Source organism: Neoarius graeffei, chromosome 6 (assembly GCF_027579695.1).
Source record: "Neoarius graeffei isolate fNeoGra1 chromosome 6, fNeoGra1.pri, whole genome shotgun sequence".
Lineage (NCBI taxonomy): Eukaryota > Metazoa > Chordata > Actinopteri > Siluriformes > Ariidae > Neoarius > Neoarius graeffei.
The window spans coordinates 41,978,836-41,998,063 of NC_083574.1; the positions used below are offsets into that span (position 1 = coordinate 41,978,836).

Genomic DNA, 19,228 nt, shown 5'->3' on the forward strand with positions numbered 1-19,228 from the left:
TTTCTTGATTAGGGATTAGTTTTTCTCTGAATATTTTTTTTTAATTAAAGGTTGGATTTTTCTCATTTTTTCAGCGTGAGATGAAGCGACTTCACCAAAAGGTGGAGTTTTTTCTAACCCTTTTTACTCATCTTTACAAGGGGTGCCAATAATTGTGGAGGGCACCATACTTAGTCAGACTTAGTACATTAGTACAGAATAATCCATATTTATTTTTTTGAAGAACATTGTCTTCCAGTAACCTATTTCCACATTTCAGTTCAATATTTATTATTATTATTATTATTATTATTATAATACAGCAGAAAAGTAACATTTTATTTTAATTTGAACTATTATAAGTGTTGGTAAATGGCTGTTCTTCATAAAGTGTATATGTATGCATTATCAAAAAAAATTATGCTTATATCATACATTTGGCATGAAATCATTATTAATTTCATTATTGATTATTAATGAAATCATTAATACACTTGTGTGCTTACCGATTAATCATCAGCCAGAAATCAGCAATCATACTTTCATCTTTGAGCATATACCGTAAATCAAGATTAGTCTCAGTTCACATTTTGAAGCAATTATGAATCTCTATTAAAGGTTAATCTGTCCGTAGTCTGACTGGAAATTAATTCCTTGCTGTGGGTTATGTTTTGTAAGGATCTCTCCTTCCGATGGCGATTCATTGGGAAGCGAGCCATTCAGTGAGAGGGAGTCCCCGAAGGCGAACCCAAGACAAGCCGGACTGTCCAGTGATCCCAAGCAACCTCGTAAGATGGCTCCTAATGGATTAAACAGCAAGATTCCACTTCTTGTGCTAGTGTAGCTCCATAACATTACGATTATGTACAGTATATGCGGTATAATAAGATGATGTGTCGCTGTGTGAAGACAAAGGGAGAAAAGAGAGCGAAGAAGGACTTTAAAGCCGATACGCAGAGCCTTTATTTTTAAATACATTTCTGAGTGGATAGTATCTCCACCCTTGACTCTTGTATGCTGCATAAATGGGAATAAAAAATATATATTTTTAAGAGTTAAAATTGACCGCAAAGTTGGCGTTCGAGCTGCCCCGCTGAGCCAGCCAGCCCTGAGTGCGTGACGTCACAGCAGGAACCGGTTTTAAGGCCGAGGCCTTTTACAGCTATAGACCAAAGTCATATAAATAAAAATTTATGGTGAAAGTAAGAAATAGTGTTACCGACTCGCTCAGCTAAGACTGATTTGACTTCACTGATTGTGGGTCGACTCTCATTAAAACAGGATAGGTGCTATAACTTCTGCAACATACATGTACATGCATGCATTTTCACTGATAAAACGTAAAAGGCGAATTAAATAATCAGATGAACTGAGACAATCACATTCTGAAGCAAATTAAATAATCGTTACATGGATTAATCTAAATGTAGGTAAACAACGTGTTGTTTTTTTTATCCAAATGAGAGTCTGCGCTTACCCGTCTGTGTTCTCGCTTCTTGAAGGCCGATCTTGTGGCCGATTGTTTGGAAACAATCTGACTTTCAGTTGCTCGTTCAGTTCTCCGTTCATTCGCTTCTTCCACATAAGGGCAATATCCAGCAGAGAGATCAGACGGCTGCTTCACTCTTTCTCCATTTTCTCCATACTGAGTACTCCGCCATTACTGCTCGGCTCAGGCAATTACTAAAACACGGGACGTCACCAGTTTTAGCAACAACCGCGGGGAGGTCACTGCTCGAGCGATATGTCCTGTCCCGTCCCGGGTTTTAGCAACAACCCTCGGCTCACGCTCCGGGAGAACTGGTGCAACCGAACTTACTTTCCTTTTCTTGTAGTTTTCTTTTCCTTTAATTGTTGGTACTGCAGGGGCGGCACGGTGGTGTAGTGGTTAGCGCTGTCGCCTCACAGCAAGAAGGTCCGGGTTCGAGCCCCGTGGCCAGTGAGGGCCTTTCTGTGCGGAGTTTGCATGTTCTCCCCGTGTCCGCGTGGGTTTCCTCCGGGTGCTCCGGTTTCCCCCACAGTCCAAAGACATGCAGGTTAGGTTAACTGGTGACTCTAAATTGAGCGTAGGTGTGAATGTGAGTGTGAATGGTTGTCTGTGTCTATGTGTCAGCCCTGTGATGACCTGGCGACTTGTCCAGGGTGTACCCCGCCTTTCGCCCGTAGTCAGCTGGGATAGGCTCCAGCTTGCCTGCGACCCTGTAGAAGGATAAAGCGGCTAGAGATAATGAGATGAGATGAGATGTTGGTACTGCACCCTCTTTCAATACGGAATTATAGCCAACACTCCTCAACAGATCAGAGGTCTCGTACGAGTCTTCAGTAAAATGTGCAGAGCAGAGGAGAGACCACTTCGTAGCCGCCCAATGTGCCCGTAAACTTCTCGCAAAACGCGTCCAAATCTTTGCAGTTTGAACATTCTTGGGCCATGAATGCAACGTAAATCCACCTTCTGTCGTGTTGCTGCACCCGCCAGCAACACATCTACATGGCATGGTGATAAATTAGCTCAAAATGGAGGATCGGAGTTGCAGTCAGCTCTGTGTTTTAGTATAGCGGAAATGGCGACGAGACCGATAGACTTCCTGCTGTGACGTTACGGACATCAAGGTCATTCACTCAGATCGCTACCTATATAAATCACTTTAATCGTACAAATTACTCTATTAGATTTATTGTTAACGCTTAAAACTATTCCTGTGCCATTCTTGATGTCTCAAGGCGTTTATAAACGAAAGTGAGGCCATGGCTCTGCGTATATGCTTTAAGAAGAAATATAGTCAGGAATGTGACTGAAGTGACACTGTTAGAAACAGGTCTTCCTTTTTCGTCTGTGTTGTTTAAAGAATGCTTCAATGGGAAAAATGTTAATCTCACGAGTTCTTGCTCGAACTATCTCATGTCACACGTCCCCCTTCCCCCCTTTTCCAGTCAGCCAAGGCTAGTTAATCCTGGCTCAGTGTTGAGGAATGAGCTGATCAAGCTCTCTTGCTTCTCCTAATGCCTGAAATCTGACCCAATCATCCTTAACATGTGTTACTCTTAGTTCTCTTTTGTGTTGTCTCAGTCTCACACTTTCACTCAGGCTTACACACCACCAGATTTCTATTAGGAGTGACTCATGTAGTGAAAGCTGACTGTTTATGCATTCCTTCTTCTTAATATTCACAAATTAGAGACATAACAAGGCTCTCTTTGTCTCTCACTTTTTCACACTCTTTCATTTGTTGTGGCTCTCAGGGAGAAATAAGATTGGTAAGAGCATCTCTGATCTGTTCTGTAGACCTGTGTGATCTTCCCCCTTTTTTTAAATTCATCTTTTACGTGTGATATTTCACAAGGTTGACCTTTTCTGAAATCATATTTAGGCATGCAATTGTAGTCCTAGAAATAGAACCCTTATTTATTTATTTATTTATTTATACGTCGTGTGATTTTAGATCTTGAACACGACATAGTGACCTCTCTGTCTCATAACTGATCTTTCATCTTTGTGAATCATCCCCTCAACCTTTAAACCAGATTACCAAATGTTTTAGGATGAAAGTTAGTGTGCATAAAGTTACAGCAAACACTGCCCCCTGCTGGAGTGGAAAGATATCTCATCTCATCTCATCTCATCTCATCTCATTATCTCTAGCTGCTTTATCCTGTTCTACAGGGTCGCAGGCAAGCTGGAGCCTATCCCAGCTGACTACGGGCGAAAGGCGGGGTACACCCTGGACAAGTCGCCAGGTCATCACAGGGCTGACACATAGACACAGACAACCATTCACACTCACATTCACACCTACGGTCAATTTAGAGTCACCAGTTAACCTAACCTGCATGTCTTTGGACTGTGGGGGAAACCGGAGCACCCGGAGGAAACCCACGCGGACACGGGGAGAACATGCAAACTCCGCACAGAAAGGCCCTCGCCGGCCACGGGGCTCGAACCCGGACCTTCTTGCTGTGAGGCGACAGCGCTAACCACTACACCACCGTGTAAAGATATGAGACAAAATAATATAATGGTTCTGTGTGTGAGAGCAGTATTTCTGAATCGCTGGAATGATGAAGTGGAAAATCAGCATGCATGCACTGTAAATATATTTTATTTTATTATATACTACTTTTGATATGACAACATTACAACAGTGCTTTGCTCTCTATAGGTCCTCCTCCACTGAATGGTGCAGATGAGCAGGTATCATCAGCCTCCATTTTTGAGCATGTGGACCGGATATCCCGCTCAGCTGATGGCGCCAACAAGCGCTTCTCCAGCAAGATCCAGCTGATTGCCATGCAGCCCATGCCGGCTCTGCCCTTACCCTGCCCTGCAACCGACACCAAGGCTACCGACAATGCCAAGATGAACAAAGAGGTACACTTCCATCTACACTAGAGTATTTCTGAATTATTCTGTAATTCTTAATGGAAAACTCGGGTTTATGCAATCCTCCACCCAAAATGTAGCCAGTCAGTCATGATACTGCATATTTAGTGTCCAAAATTTGTACTTTTTAACTTTTGCACGAGAACGGATATGTAACGGATGTCTATCTTATCAAAACCTTTTTAATAAGTACATTTCTGTAAATACATCACTCAAAGAAAATCCAGTTAAGTAATGACACACAGACTTTCTTTTGTGGTTCAGGACAAATTATGACTTGAAAATGAACAGAACGTGACTGTGTATCTGAACACTGTAACATTCTGGACTCGGCCATCTTGGATCAATCACTACGGACATTTCCATAAATCAGCCAAATGAATAAAAATCAGAATCACAAGTTTGAAGTTGGAATTGTACCGGAAATGTGAATTATAATATAGTTTTCACTTTTAATAAAACACAATTATATATCTTAACATTTTTAGAGTAAGAATATGAAGATTGGTCTATTTAACAGTTATTCCACGAAATCGAGTTATAGACCCCTTCGCATGTTTGTAAACAAACCGACCGTTGCCAGGATGCGCGCGCAGCCTGGACTCAGAAACAATGGCGCTGCCCATAGACCGGCATTATGAGCTGTCAGATTGTGCAAAACAATTGTCGTTACAAGATCGAGAATGCTACATAAATAAGTTAACTCTAACAAGTGGACATCGCCTACCGGATCCGTATTTAATTAAAGAGTGGACGGACGATGTTAGTAAGTTCCCTGGTATACGATGGCCAGATATATACTCGTACCTTATTGACCAGACTTCAGTGTACACCCACGAAAAACTTCGTGCCTACAAGTCTTTAGACGCATATGATTATGTTATGTGCGGGCATGTACAGAACGTGTTTTACACTGAAATTGTTTTAATCAAATTATGCCAGTGATGTGATGGCAATGTGGCTTTAGCTACAACAGCAAATCCCAACACTAAACAGCAATTTGCAGGAGGTAATGGCATGAAAGGAATGATAGTGTAAAGAGTGCAGCTAAGAGAAATCAGAGCTGCGTAAAAAGCGAGAGGCAGAGAGCAGAAATGAAGCTGAACGGGGCGGGAGCTAGGTTAGAGCAGTCAGCCTAAGTTGGCATTTAGAGTGAGGGCACACAATTTTATCTTTCCATCCTTGCTTTAAAATTGTGATTTTCGGCATACGCAAATAATGATGGCACAAAATCTGGACTGCTTGAGTCAAGCGAGAGCTCTCCTACAAACAAAATTGCATGCGAAGCTAAGTTAACATGCTAACAATATTCATTACATTGTGTAACTATGACCCAGCTAATCAGACAAACGTTACCAAAGTATTTTGCTATATCAATAAACAAAGACTAGAAAGAATAAAAAAGAAAGATTTAATAAATAGCCTGATCTTACCTGTGATGAAGTGGGCGCCGCAAACCCGCGCATTTTTGATGGTGCTTTCATCCCAGTCTACACGTTTGATGGCTTGTAGTCATAGACGTCGGCGATTTTTTTTGGAATGGGTGAGATCCTGCTGGAATTCTGTACATTTTAACCCCATCACTGCTACGATTCTGACACCCGACAACACAACAACTAGGCATCGCTGAGTCTTTTTTGGGTCCAGGCTGCGCGCGCAATTTCCGCTTACGTATGAATGATGTGTACTGCGAAGGGGTCTATACACGAGCTGATAGTCATACTGTACATGACTTGGCTATTAAGCCATGTACAACAAGACTGAGTAGAATAACTGTTTTATTCTATCCACATTTCCCTGGATTTTGAGAAACAGAGCATTTTTATTTTTGCAAATTCGATAAATAAAAACTTTCTACAAAACGTCTGACAAAATCATTTCCGCTTAGAATGTAAACAAACCGGCGAAATGACAGGGGCAATTTGTGGAAAATGCCATAATAATAATAATAATTCTTGAAAAATAAAAAAGATATGTTCTTACAATCAAATACTTTCATTCCATATTTTGTTGCTTTTTTTGTATTTTTGGGGGTTTTGTTTAAGAGTTTTTATTTCATCCTCAGTCGGTTCAGCAACACGCGCCGCCATTTTGTTTTTCTCTACTCGTGGTACACTACCGTTCAAAAGTTTGGGGTCACCCAGACAATTTTGTGTTTTCCATGAAAAGTCACACTTTTATTTCCCACCATAAGTTGTAAAATGAATAGAAAATATAGTCGAGACATTTTTCTGGCCATTTTGAGCATTTAATCGACCCCACAAATGTGATGCTCCAGAAACTCAATCTGCTCAAAGGAAGGTCAGTTTTATAGCTTCTCTAAAGAGCTCAACTGTTTTCAGCTGTGCTAACATGATTGTACAAGGGTTTTCTAATCATCCATTAGCCTTCTGAGGCAATGAGCAAACACATTGTACCATTACAACACTGGAGTGAGAGTTGCTGGAAATGGGCCTCTATACACCTATGGAGATATTGCACCAAAAACCACACATTTGCAGCTAGAATAGTCATTTACCACATTAGCAATGGATAGAGTGGATTTCTGATTAGTTTAAAGTGATCTTCATTGAAAAGAACAGTGCTTTTCTTTCAAAAATAAGGACATTTCAAAGTGACCCCAAACTTTTGAACGGTAGTGTATACAAGGCTAAAGAATGCAATGACATGACGTAGCGTGTTATGATTAGTCCACAATTTTATCAAGCTTAGACAGTCATTTTAGTCCAGTAGCTAACCTGGATAGTCAGTGAACATCCGGCTGTGTCTCTTTACCTTCTTTCTGCATTAAAATGTGTTGTAAACCATACCGATCTACATTCATACTGTATATATTTTATAGTATCCGTCTTGAACACAGGAAGTGGTATATGTATGTAAAACCAAGAGAAAATAACTAGGTGTACAGATTCATGTACTGAATATAGCAGGGTCAATAAATGACTCCACCCGGTCATATTAGGTAAAGAACACCCTTCATCAGAGGGTCACCAACATCCGGGTGACCCTCTGATGAAGACGGAAGTTACACCGTCGAAGCTACACATGTCAGGTAAAGGAAAAAACTTTTACATGTTTGAAACAAAAGAAAACTAATGATTTGATTTGGATAGTCAGTGAGTTTCACATTATTGTTGTATTATAAACTGCCACACAAGCACCCATTACAGCCCTGACTTTAACCTTCAAGCGACCAAGCTATTTTAGCGACTAAAGCTGGGCATACACTGTGCGATTTTTGGCCCGATTTTGACACGATTTTCACTCGTGCGACTATTTTCTAATCATCCATTAGCCTTCTGAGGCAATGAGCAAACACATTGTACCATTAGAACACTGGAGTGAGAGTTGCTGGAAATGGGCCTCTATACACCTATGGAGATATTGCACCAAAAACCAGACATTTGCAGCTAGAATAGTCATTTACCACATTAGCAATGTATAGAGTGGATTTCTGATTAGTTTAAAGTGATCTTCATTGAAAAGAACAGCGCTTTTCTTTCAAAAATAAGGACATTTCAAAGTGACCCCAAACTTTTGAACGGTAGTGTATATGAGCTGATAGCCTAGTAGTAGAGTAGCCAATCGGCGCACATGATTGCTCATATCCAGTGAATGTGGATAGAATAACATGTTTATGTACTGAGGGAAGCGTTTTGTAAATCAGAGTTTTCTTCTGCCAGACTGCCTCTTTCACTCCACTACTTACCAAAGACTGGATGGCATAAATGATTCGCCCAGTAAAACTCATAACATTACACAACAGGAAACCTTGCCAGAATTGTAAGCAGTTATAGCCCTCTCGCTCTCTCTCTCTTTCCTGTCTCTCTTCCCTACACAGATCCAGGTTGCTCTGAGGCAAAAGTCTGAGATTGAGCACCATCGCAATAAGATCCGTCTCCGAGCTAAGAGGAAGGGCCACTATGACTTCCCCGCCATGGACGATCTCATGGACAGCCTGGGGGATGCCAAAGAGCAGGACCGCATCTACCAGAAGGCTCAGATGCAAATCGATAAGATCCTAGACCCGGATAGCCGCGTGCCCCCCCTCTACACAGAGCCCAAGAAAAGGTTAGGAAGAGGAAGGGCGTGTTATGTTATATTATTTACTTCATTCAATACATGCAGACTCATTCAGTGTAATTGTGTGTGCCAGTGGCAGAGAAAAGCGTTCGCCCAAGCAGAGAAAGAAGCAGCAGATGAATGGAGATCTGACAGACGCAGACAGAGACAGACTTATCACTAACGACAGTGACGGCACGTACAAGAAGTACCCAGGAGTCAACAATGTAGCATATGTGGTATGAGCGTTGGTTAATGATGTTGACATTCATATAAACCATTTTATCTGAACATACTGAGATTTTTTTTCCCCTTTTCAGTCGGATCCTGACCAGGGCCCTGAAGCTCAAAGTCCATCCCCGACTGATGAAGTCTTTCTGAGCTCAGTGTCGCCCCCAGCAGGCCACACCGCCCCTCCTCCACCCTACCTGCCCCCTCAGCCCTCTATAGAGGAGGCCCGGCAGCAAATGCACTCGCTGCTTGATGATGCTTTTGCCCTGGTATCCCCCTCTTCACAGGCCACCAATGCCGGCATCACGCTGCCTGGGTTGGGGGTCAGGAGTGAACACACAGCTCTTTCCAGCCCTCCATCACGTGGCCCACGACCCTGTGGGCCTTCGTATCCTGTACTCAGCCCCTTCTCTGGGGTAAGATATACTTTTAACAGTGACTATGTGACATGAGTGACAAAAAGGTCTTCTGTTCTTTTTGCCAAGATTACACTGATCCTTTTTCTTTTTTTTTCATAACTTTAATTACAGCACTTAAACCTGGGGCATAAACAAGGGGTCCAGCATCTTTCAAACTAATTATATAGATTTAGAGCTCAATTTACAGATAAACTGTCTTCCAAAAGTATTCATCCCCCTTGGTGTTTGTCCTGTTTTGTCGCATTACAAGCTGGAATTAAAATGGATTTTTGGAGCGTTAGCACCATTTGATTTACACAACATGCCTACAACTTTAAAGGTGCAAATTTGTTGTTTTATTTTGACACAAGCAATAATTCAGATGAAAAAAAACAGAAATCTGGAGTGTGCATACAGTAGGTATTCACCCCCTTTCGTATGAAACCCCTAAATAAGAGCTGGTCCAACCAATTAACTTCATAAGTCACATAATTACTTGACTGAATGCACACTGATGGATCTTAAAGTGTCACATGATCTGTCACATGATGTCTGTATAACTCACCCTGTTCTGGAAGGACCCTGACTCTCCAACACGACTAAGCAAGCAACATGAAAACCAAGGAGCCTCCAAACAGGTCAGAGACCAAGTTGTGGAGAAGTATAGATCAGGGTTGGGTTATAAAAAATATCCCAAAGTTTGAATATCCCACAGAGCACCATTAAATCCATTAGAGCAAAATGGAAAGAACATGGCACCACTACAAACCTGACAAGAGAAGGCCGCCCACCAAAACTCACAGACCGGACAAGGAGGGCATTAATCAGAGACGCAACAAAGACACCAAAGATAACACTGAAGGAGCTGCAGAGATCCACAGCGGAGATGGGAGTATCTGTCCATAGGACCACTTTAAGCCGTACACTCCACAGAGCAGGGCTTTATGGAAGAGTGGCCAGAAAAAAGTCATTGTTTAAGAAAACACGTTTGGAGTTTGCCCAACAGCATGTGGCCGACTCCCCAAACACATGGAAGAAGATTCTCTGGTCAAATGAGACTAAAATTGATCTTTTTGGCCATCATGGGAAACGCCATGTGTGGTGCAAACCCAATACCCTGAGAACACCATTCCTGCAGTGAAGCATGGTGGTGGCAGCATCATGCTGTGGGGATGTTTTTCATCTGCAGGGACAGGAAAGCTGGTCAGGACTGAAGGAAAGATGGATGGCACTAAATACAGGGCAATTCTGGAGGAAAACCTGTTTGAGTCAGCCAGAGGTTTGAGGCTGGGACGAAGGTTCACGGTCTAGCAGGACAATGACCCTAAACATACTGCTGAAGCTACACTGTAGTGGTTTAAAGCAAAACATTTAAATGTCTTGGAATGGCCTAGTCAAAGCCCAGACCTCAATCCAACTGAGAATCTGTGGCATAACTTGAAGATTGCTGGACACCAATGCAGCCCATCTAACTTGAAGGAGTTGGAGCAGTTTTGCCTTGAGGAATGGGCAAAAATCCCAGAGGCTAGATGTGCTAAGCTAATCGAGACATACCCCAAGAGACTTGCAGATATAAGTGCAGCTCAACAAAGTATTGACTTTGGGGGGGGGGTGAATACCTATGCATACTCCAGATTTCTGGGGGGGGATTTCATATTAATTATTGTTTGTTTCAGGAAAAAAACAACCATTTTCACCTTTAAAGTTGTAGGCATGTTGTGTAAATCAAATGGTACGAACCTTCCAAAAACCTATTTTAATTCCAGCTTGTAATGCAATAAAACAGGACAAACACCAAGGGGGATGAATACTTTTGCAGGACACTGCATCTCTGACTGAAGAATTCATGAAACCATTCTACAAAAATACATGTTATAAGCGTTTCTAAATGCCCCAACAACGTTTCTGAGTCCAGGGAAACACTAGTCTGGCTAACGCGACTGCAAAGCTCTCCGAGCTATTGGTCTGGCCAAGATATTAAGCCCAACCGTTTCCCAGAGCCCGTGGTTGACCCGCCTCCCTGAAATGCCTCAGTTTGCTACTGGTCGAAGCCAGAAAAGGCTGTGACAAAGCTTAAACCAGTCACATCACTCTTTCCTCTGATGTACAGTATGTGACGCAACGGGGCTAACTGGTAGATTAAACTCTTACCGAAGCCGGTCGGGAGCAAGGCGAAAACGTCCTTCCTTTCAATAAATACCTCCAGGGCTGCTCTTTGCTCCGTTTTCAATGAGAACTTGCTCCATGTTCGTAATGTTTCTAGTGAATGAAGCGCTTCCGGCATAGATTCTGTAAACAATCTATGGCTTCCGGTCGCAGTTCTACTACATCAGTGCCTTGAACACGCCTCTACCCAGAGCCGTTGGAGATGCTCAAAGTTGATTGGTTCCCGATTTTTCGAGAGCTTGGAAGAGCTGGAGATAGCTTGCCTGGCCAGACTAAGCTCGCAACAGGCCCTCGTGTTGCGTCACGCTTAGGATGGGCGGGCCCATCCTAAGGATGTGGTGTTTCCCAGGCTAGGGAAACACCACAGAGGTGATAGTTATACAGCATTTATGGTGCCTTTTAAGAAGTAATTTGCAGGTTGTAACGATGTCATTCGCCACCTCAGCATATTCTATATGTGTAGTTGAAAAAAATACATGGCCGCCTCTGTGAAAGTGTGTCTTGTGTTTGCTGTATTAGAGCATGTAAAGCTCATTAAAAAAAAAAACTACTTTAACTACACTTTTACAGTTTCAGCCCTGAGTGGCTACTGGTACTGTTCTGCTGTAGTGAACGTCAAACATGTGCACCATTTTGGACTGAAATTGCAGCACAGCAATAACAACGGACAATAGTGAGTATAGTGTAAGTAACAAGCTCGCCAGCTAACATTAGTTATATGAGTGATAGCCCTTAAAGGTGATGTTTACCTTCTCAAAACACTGATTAATAGCAGAGCTCCTCGTGCGCACGTGGGGCAGAGCCGCATACTTTAGAGAATATCGTAATGCATCAACCTGATTTTTGATGGCTTGACCATACAACATCCACTTGCGTATGTACGAAGAGCGTGTACCACCACCCGACCACAAGTCCAGGGCAACGTATCTCGTAAACACTTGACCACCAGACAATGAAATTTGTATCTTTATTTACATAATATAGATGGGTTTTTATCCAGTGCTTATTTTTAATTTGCTCTTCAGAAAATAACGTGGGATTATTTACTAACAAACTATCAGTTAAAGGTGATGGCTACAGATGGATGTAACTGCAGGAAGGTTTATTTGCAATACAAGCAGGGATACAAATCCAAACGTTAGGCAAACAGCAGAGACATAAACAGGCAAGGATCATCCGAGGCGCAAACGGAACAGGCGAGGCAAGGTGAAAGGCAGAGTTCAAATAAACAAAGCAAAGTCAAAAACCAGCGTGAGCACAGAGATACAAGGCTTAGCACTGTGAGACACAGGGAATAACGCGTATACTTCACAAAGTCCTAGAGTTACCGGAGTCCTTATATGTGTGCCGTGATTGCGCTCTGATTAGTGACAAGTATATGTAATTATTGGTCCTTAAGGTGCACACAACGCGCTCAGAGCACAAAATGCGCATGGACATGAGTAACAGCTCGAAGCACGCGGATGAGACATGAACACTTGACCACCGGATAACAAAATTTATATCTTTATTTACATAAGGGAGATGGGTTTTTATTCAGTGCTTATTTTTAAAGCGAGACGGCCTTTCGATTTCATAAAATCAGTGAAATTTAGTTTCCTCTGAAATTTGGTCATTGTGATATATATGTTATTTACTAGCTGGGAGGTCCGTATCGTGAAATACCGTGACAGAGGTCTTGAAAGTACTGACCGAGGCCCTCGGTCACGGTATTTCACCATACGGACCGACCTAAGCTGATAAATGATATATTTTTTTTTCTTTACCAAATTCTAACAGAAAACGAGAGCGCCTGAAAGGGAAAACCGAGCCGAGCCGCCATTTTGAATCCTCATTCACGGCTGTAATGCAAATGGCTTCCTCCTCGGTATACAAGTGCACTTCCATGGCAGAAAAAAACTGCATTTTGCTGCCTATGTAGTCCCCTATTTATACAAATAGGAGTCATTCAGGATTCAGCCATGTTTTTGCTTGGCGTTAGCAACAGTTACAGGTTTTTAGCTTTCTCCTGAAATGTTTTCTTTTATTTCTTCTTCCTCAGGGTAGTAAAACTCACTTTCGCTGTGAACACTGTCATTATCGCTATCCATGATGTAAAATTAATGCTATAATCCTGAGAAATGCTGGCAAAAATTTATAAGATTTTTTTGATAATCTTATAAATAAATCTTATAAAAAAAGATAAATGTTGACAAAAAATGCTACTATGTTTGTCGTCGTTGTGAACGAGCGAGTCGCCAGAGGTCCATAACCGGGGTCCGTAACTGGGGTCCGTATCGTAGGATACGGACCCGCTTGCCAGCCAATCAGAGCACAGGATTTGATGGAAACCGGACCGCAGAAAAAATAAATACGTTTATTTCTGTAATATCGCACAAAATATCAGGCCATTCTGTGGCTGGGAAGTTATTTAATTTGAGGCGATTCCTGAGCAAATAATGAAATCGCTCGCTTCACGCAGTCAAGCAGACAGAGGAAGTCCGTGTGCGCATGCGCAGGTTTACCTTTGACCGTGCACTGACAGTGACATCATTCTGTTGCTAAACGAACAGCTGATCACACCGAGGTGCTCGCTGACCGCCGATATTTATTAGTTTGGTCCTGCGTTTCCTTTCCTTCGGATATAACATAACGTCTTCTCGCTTTCCATGACTGTAGTCGGTCTTTCATGTTTCATTCGCACACTCACGCCCTCCATTTTTCTCTCCTGCTTCAGATTTGTATCCCACAATGCCTTGTGCGAACGGGGAAAGCCCACCACGTGATGCATGACGCAGTATCTTGAATTGGGTCATGGTGAAGCAGGAAAAAATAGCGGAGAATTTAGGGCCATGTGGCTCTCATCTCATTATCTCTAGCCGCTTTATCCTGTCCTACAGGGTCGCAGGCAAGCTGGAGCCTATCCCAGCTGACTACGGGCGAAAGGCGGGGTACACCCTGGACAAGTCGCCAGGTCATCACAGGGCTGACACATAAACACAGACAACCATTCACACTCACATTCACACCTACGCTCAATTTAGAGTCACCAGTTAACCTAACCTGCATGTCTTTGGACTGTGGGGGAAACCGGAGCACCCGGAGGAAACCCACGCGGACACGGGGAGAACATGCAAACTCCGCACAGAAAGGCCCTCGCCGGCCACGGGGCTCGAACCCGGACCTTCTTGCTGTGAGGCGACAGCGCTAACCACTACACCACCGTGCCGCCGCCATGTGGCTCTAAATTCATTAATTGTTCTATTTTAAATAAATAAATAAATAAAATTGGAAGTCTGTGATTCAAGTTCAGTAGCTTTCAGTCCACTAAGCAAAAATAATTGGGTGTCGGGGAAAAATTCTTTTTATGACCTATACTTAAAAAATCTGAAAGGCAGTCTGGCTTCAAGTTGTTCTTTCAGAAAATAATGTGGGATTATTTACTAACACATTTTACGGAAATATTTATGACAGTTTCATATAAAACTAGTTAAAACAGTTTTATTAGTCCACTAGCTTGTTGGACAGTTGATAGTTTTGCTGTGATTGAGCTCTAATCAGGAACAGGTACTTGCTAATTTGTCCTAATGGCGTGTGCACGCTTTGCCGTTTGCGGCTGCACACAGCACACGTGGACATGACAGATGTAACCAGAAAACTGTTTGACATATTAAGTTTGATATTCGATCGTAACTATACAGTAATGATGTAAAGTGAAAGCACTGGTTCACTGCTGTCCACCAGGCACCCAGCAGAGTCACACCATAATAAACGTCGTGGTGCTTCTGGCGCATGGCATGCGGTGTCAAAGAAAGGAATAAATATGTATTGGTCTGACTGTCACAAGTCAATGCTGCAATTTACTGATGCAAAATGCACAACACTACATGGTTCGGTGGTTCATATTATATCATAATATTATTTTATTCAAGTTGATTTTGTGCCCTTGCAAATATTTTACTCATACACTCATCAGGAGCTCCGCTTTTAGGCAGTGCCAAAGTAGAGAACACTTTACACTGTTTACAGTGTGTACTCGCACGTTGGTTTGATGTCACTCCATAAAAGAGAAAGGAACTTGAGGAACTTGGCAAGTTGACAAGTTGAAATTTCAAGTTGAAGGGTATTTCCTGTGGCTTTTACTGGTTGGAGGTGGGGACTTACAAGGTGCAACCTCACCACACATGCAGCATTAGCAATTACTTTTACTTTAGCTCGAAAAGGGGGCAATTTTTTTTAGTCTGAAACTGCACGAGATAAATTGGCCTCTGAAGTAAAAGGAGTGCTAACAACGCTATTATTTAAATTAGGTTAATGCTTGATCTTTATGACATCCTAGTTTTTTACAGCTCTGTGTGAGCCAAGAGTAAGTGACTAAAGCTGATTAACTGCAGTCGAATGAGGTCATGTGATCAGAACGTTTCCTGCACACAGTCCTGGAAGCATGCAAAGTGGTGCTTGAAAGTTTGTGAACCCTTTAGAATTTTCTGTATTTCTGCATAAATATGACCTAAAACATCATCAGATTTTCACACAAGTCCTAAAAGTAGATAAAGAGAACCCAGTTAAACAAATGAGACAAAAATATTATACTTGGTCATTTATTTATTGAGGAAAATGATCCAATATTACATATCTGTGAGTGGCAAAAGTATGTGAACTTCTAGGATTAGCAGTTAATTTGAAGGTGAAATTAGAGTCAGGTGTTTTCAATCAATGGGATGACAATCAGGTGTGAGTGGGCACCCTGTTTTATTTAAAGAAATATTTAAAGATCTCAGAAAAAGCGTCGTTGATGCTCATCAGGCTGGAAAAGGTTACAAAACCATCTCTAAAGAGTTTGGACTCCACCAATCCACAGTCAGACAGATTGTGTACAAATGGAGGAAATTCAAGACCATTGTTACCCTCCCCAGGAGTGGTCGACCAACAAAGATCACTCCAAGAGCAAGGCGTGTAATAGTCGGCGAGGTCACAAAGGACCCCAGGGTAACTTCTAAGCAACTGAAGGCCTCTCTCACATTGGCTAATGTTCATGAGTCCACCATCAGGAGAACACTGAACAACAATGGTGTGCATGGCAGGGTTGCAAGGAGAAAGCCACTGCTCTCCAAAAAGAACATTGCTGCTCGTCTGCAGTTTGCTAAAGATCACGTGGACAAGCCAGAAGGCTACTGGAAAAATGTTTTGTGGACGGATGAGACCAAAATAGAACTTTTTGGTTTAAATGAGAAGCATTATGTTTGGAGAAAGGAAAACACTGCATTCCAGCATAAGAACCTTATCCCATCTGTGAAACATGGTGGTGGTAGTATCATGGTTTGGGCCTGTTTTTCTGCATCTGGGTCAGGACGGCTTGCCATCATTGATGGAACAATGAATTCTGAATTACACCAGCCAATTCTAAAGGAAAATGTCAGGACATCTGTTCATGAACTGAATCTCAAGAGAAGGTGGGTCATGCAGCAAGACAACGACCCTAAGCACACAAGTCGTTCTACCAAATAATGGTTAAAGAAGAATAAAGTTAATGTTTTGGAATGGCCAAGTCAAAGTCCTGACCTTAATCCAATGGAAATGTTGTGGAAGGACCTGAAGCGAGCAGTTCATGTGAGGAAACCCACCAACATCCCAGAGTTGAAGCTGTTCTGTACGGAGGAATGGGCTAAAATTCCTCCAAGCCGGTGTGCAGGACTGATCAACAGTTACCGGAAACATTTAGTTGCAGTTATTGCTGCACAAGGGGGTCACACCAGATACTGAAAGCAAAGGTTCACATACTTTTGCCACTCACAGATATGTAATATTCGATCATTTTCCTTAATAAATAAATGACCAAGAATAATATTTTAGGACTTGTGTGAAAATCTGAGGATGTTTTAGGTCATATTTATGCAGAAAATTCTAAAGGGTTCACAAACTTTTAAGCACCACTGTATAATATAAAGAAAAAATAATTATAAACGCTCACTCATGCATGTGGGATGATTTACAGAAAGTATTTTCTTGCCACTAACCTAGAACACAAATCCACCATGAGTCGACTTGGTGTAGCCAGTGGGTTGGGAATATGGCAGAAATGTGAGGTGCAGCAGCCAAGTCCACTTCCTGTTGACCTCCTTGTCTTTACATATGTTGTTTTGCAATGAGGCAATAAACTGGACAAGAAGTGTTTTAAAATGTCTAAAGGTGTACGTGTCTTCATTTTCAGAGATATTCTGATATAGGCCTGTCACCTTCGACAGGACAAGGCTTAATGCACAGGTAAGCTAAAAATATCTGCATACGTTTTACGTTGAAATGGAAAGTTGGCATGCAAATGAAGGTCTGATGATTGTGTGGACTTCTGTGATTAAACATTATTATTTTTTTTTTTTTTTATAAGCACCTCATTTGTGAAATTAAGGTCCTGATTTGGCATTTTATTAACTGCATGATGATTTCGATGATTTCCTGTACGCATTGCACTGTCGAGTCTCTCCTAGTGCTTTTCTTTCTCTCCCTGTCTCCATTTAGCCAGTGGACACATCATGGTTCCTCATTAATAATTCAAGTGTAGGACATTTTTATTTGACCAATTCAGCGGAGCATGTTTGTGCTCTTGGTGCTTTATTTTACACGACACATCCAAAATCAGTGTTCAGATTCCACTAGGAAATAACAGTCGTGTATTTTTCTACCTCAGGGTTTGAGACAGAGTTTGGTCAGTTACAGTCCTGAAGCACCACAACACTGCCGAGTTCAGCAGCTGTAACATAACATACCTGATTGCAAACCATACCAAACTCCGGTTACTTAGGCCTTTCTCTTTGCCAGAAGAGAGTGCTCTGTGTACAACTTGATCCTGGTGTGATACATGAATCTTACAGACATTCTGTACTCACTAACCGTTGCAGGTCGGGTTTGGGATGTGGTTACCCTCAAGCAGAAGGAGTTGGTGGAGAGCAGCTGCAGTCTGAGGGGCTCTACAACAGCAGAGGGGGCTATATCGATGAACTGCCTTCTTCTGCCAGGCCTCGGCCAGTAGGGGGCACAACAGGTACATGTTACACATGGAAAGTAGGACGTGTACGAAGAGCGTATGGCTCATCTCATTATCTGTAGCCGCTTTATCCTGTTCTACAGGGTCGCAGGCAAGCTGGAGCCTATCCCAGCTGGCTACAGGCGAAAGGCGGGGTACACCCTGGACAAGTCGCCAGGTCATCACAGGGCTGACACATAGACACAGACAACCATTCACACTCACATTCACACCTACGCTCAATTTAGAGTCACCAGTTAACCTAACCTGCATGTCTTTGGACTGTGGGGGAAACCGGAGCACCCGGAGGAAACCCACGCGGACACGGGGAGAACATGCAAACTCCGCACAGAAAGGCCCTCGCCGGCCACGGGGCTCGAACCCGGACCTTCTTGCTGTGAGGCGACAGCGCTAACCACTACACCACCGTGCCGCCCGCGTATGGCTCTACTTATTATATTTATAATCAAACCCCAAGTAATGAATTACCTCTGTTCTTAATAATCTGTTATTCCTATATGAAAAGACAATGAAAATTGACCTCCACGGCCAGTCCCTGATTTCATCATCGTTTTATTATCACTTGTGGCTTTCATATTCAGTGTCAAATGTCTTTATTTCATTGGATAAAAGTACATATCAGATGTTACAAATTAAAATAGATAAAAAAAGACAATACACAATATTTACAATTATAAAATACACTACAAAATCTAAAAGGAAAAGGGAAAAAAATGATGTAGCTAAATTTATATCTAAATATTAACCTGTTAAAAAAAATTCTTAAAGCGTCCAGTGTTGATCTTAGGTCTTATACAGATTCTATTTCTAAAGCGCTCGGATGAGTCTTTATAAGTAGCGAAGAAGCTATGTAAAGGATGGTCTCTATTTTTGATTTTATTAAAAAGTCAGCGGTCACACTTCTCGAAAAGCTCCAAGATGTTAAAACTAGTTGATTTATAGCATCTTTTTAAAAAGCACTGGACAACAGTAAGATCTGAAGCACTAGCAGCG

At 42.1% G+C, this 19,228-nt stretch overlaps 1 protein-coding gene across 3 annotated transcripts in view; it reads left to right on the forward strand.

The window, feature by feature from the left end:
- The window catches only part of LOC132887900 (protein FAM107B-like), a 338,230-nt gene that overhangs the window by 160,943 nt on the left and 158,059 nt on the right, over positions 1-19,228 (forward strand). For all 3 annotated transcript variants that reach the window (XM_060923673.1, XM_060923674.1, XM_060923675.1), the window contains exons 13-19: positions 658-767; positions 4,137-4,345; positions 8,199-8,428; positions 8,514-8,658; positions 8,740-9,066; positions 17,405-17,457; positions 18,090-18,232. In XM_060923673.1, the coding sequence (XP_060779656.1) occupies positions 658-767; positions 4,137-4,345; positions 8,199-8,428; positions 8,514-8,658; positions 8,740-9,066; positions 17,405-17,457; positions 18,090-18,232 (1,217 nt within the window). The remainder of the gene's footprint in view (positions 1-657; positions 768-4,136; positions 4,346-8,198; positions 8,429-8,513; positions 8,659-8,739; positions 9,067-17,404; positions 17,458-18,089; positions 18,233-19,228) is intronic.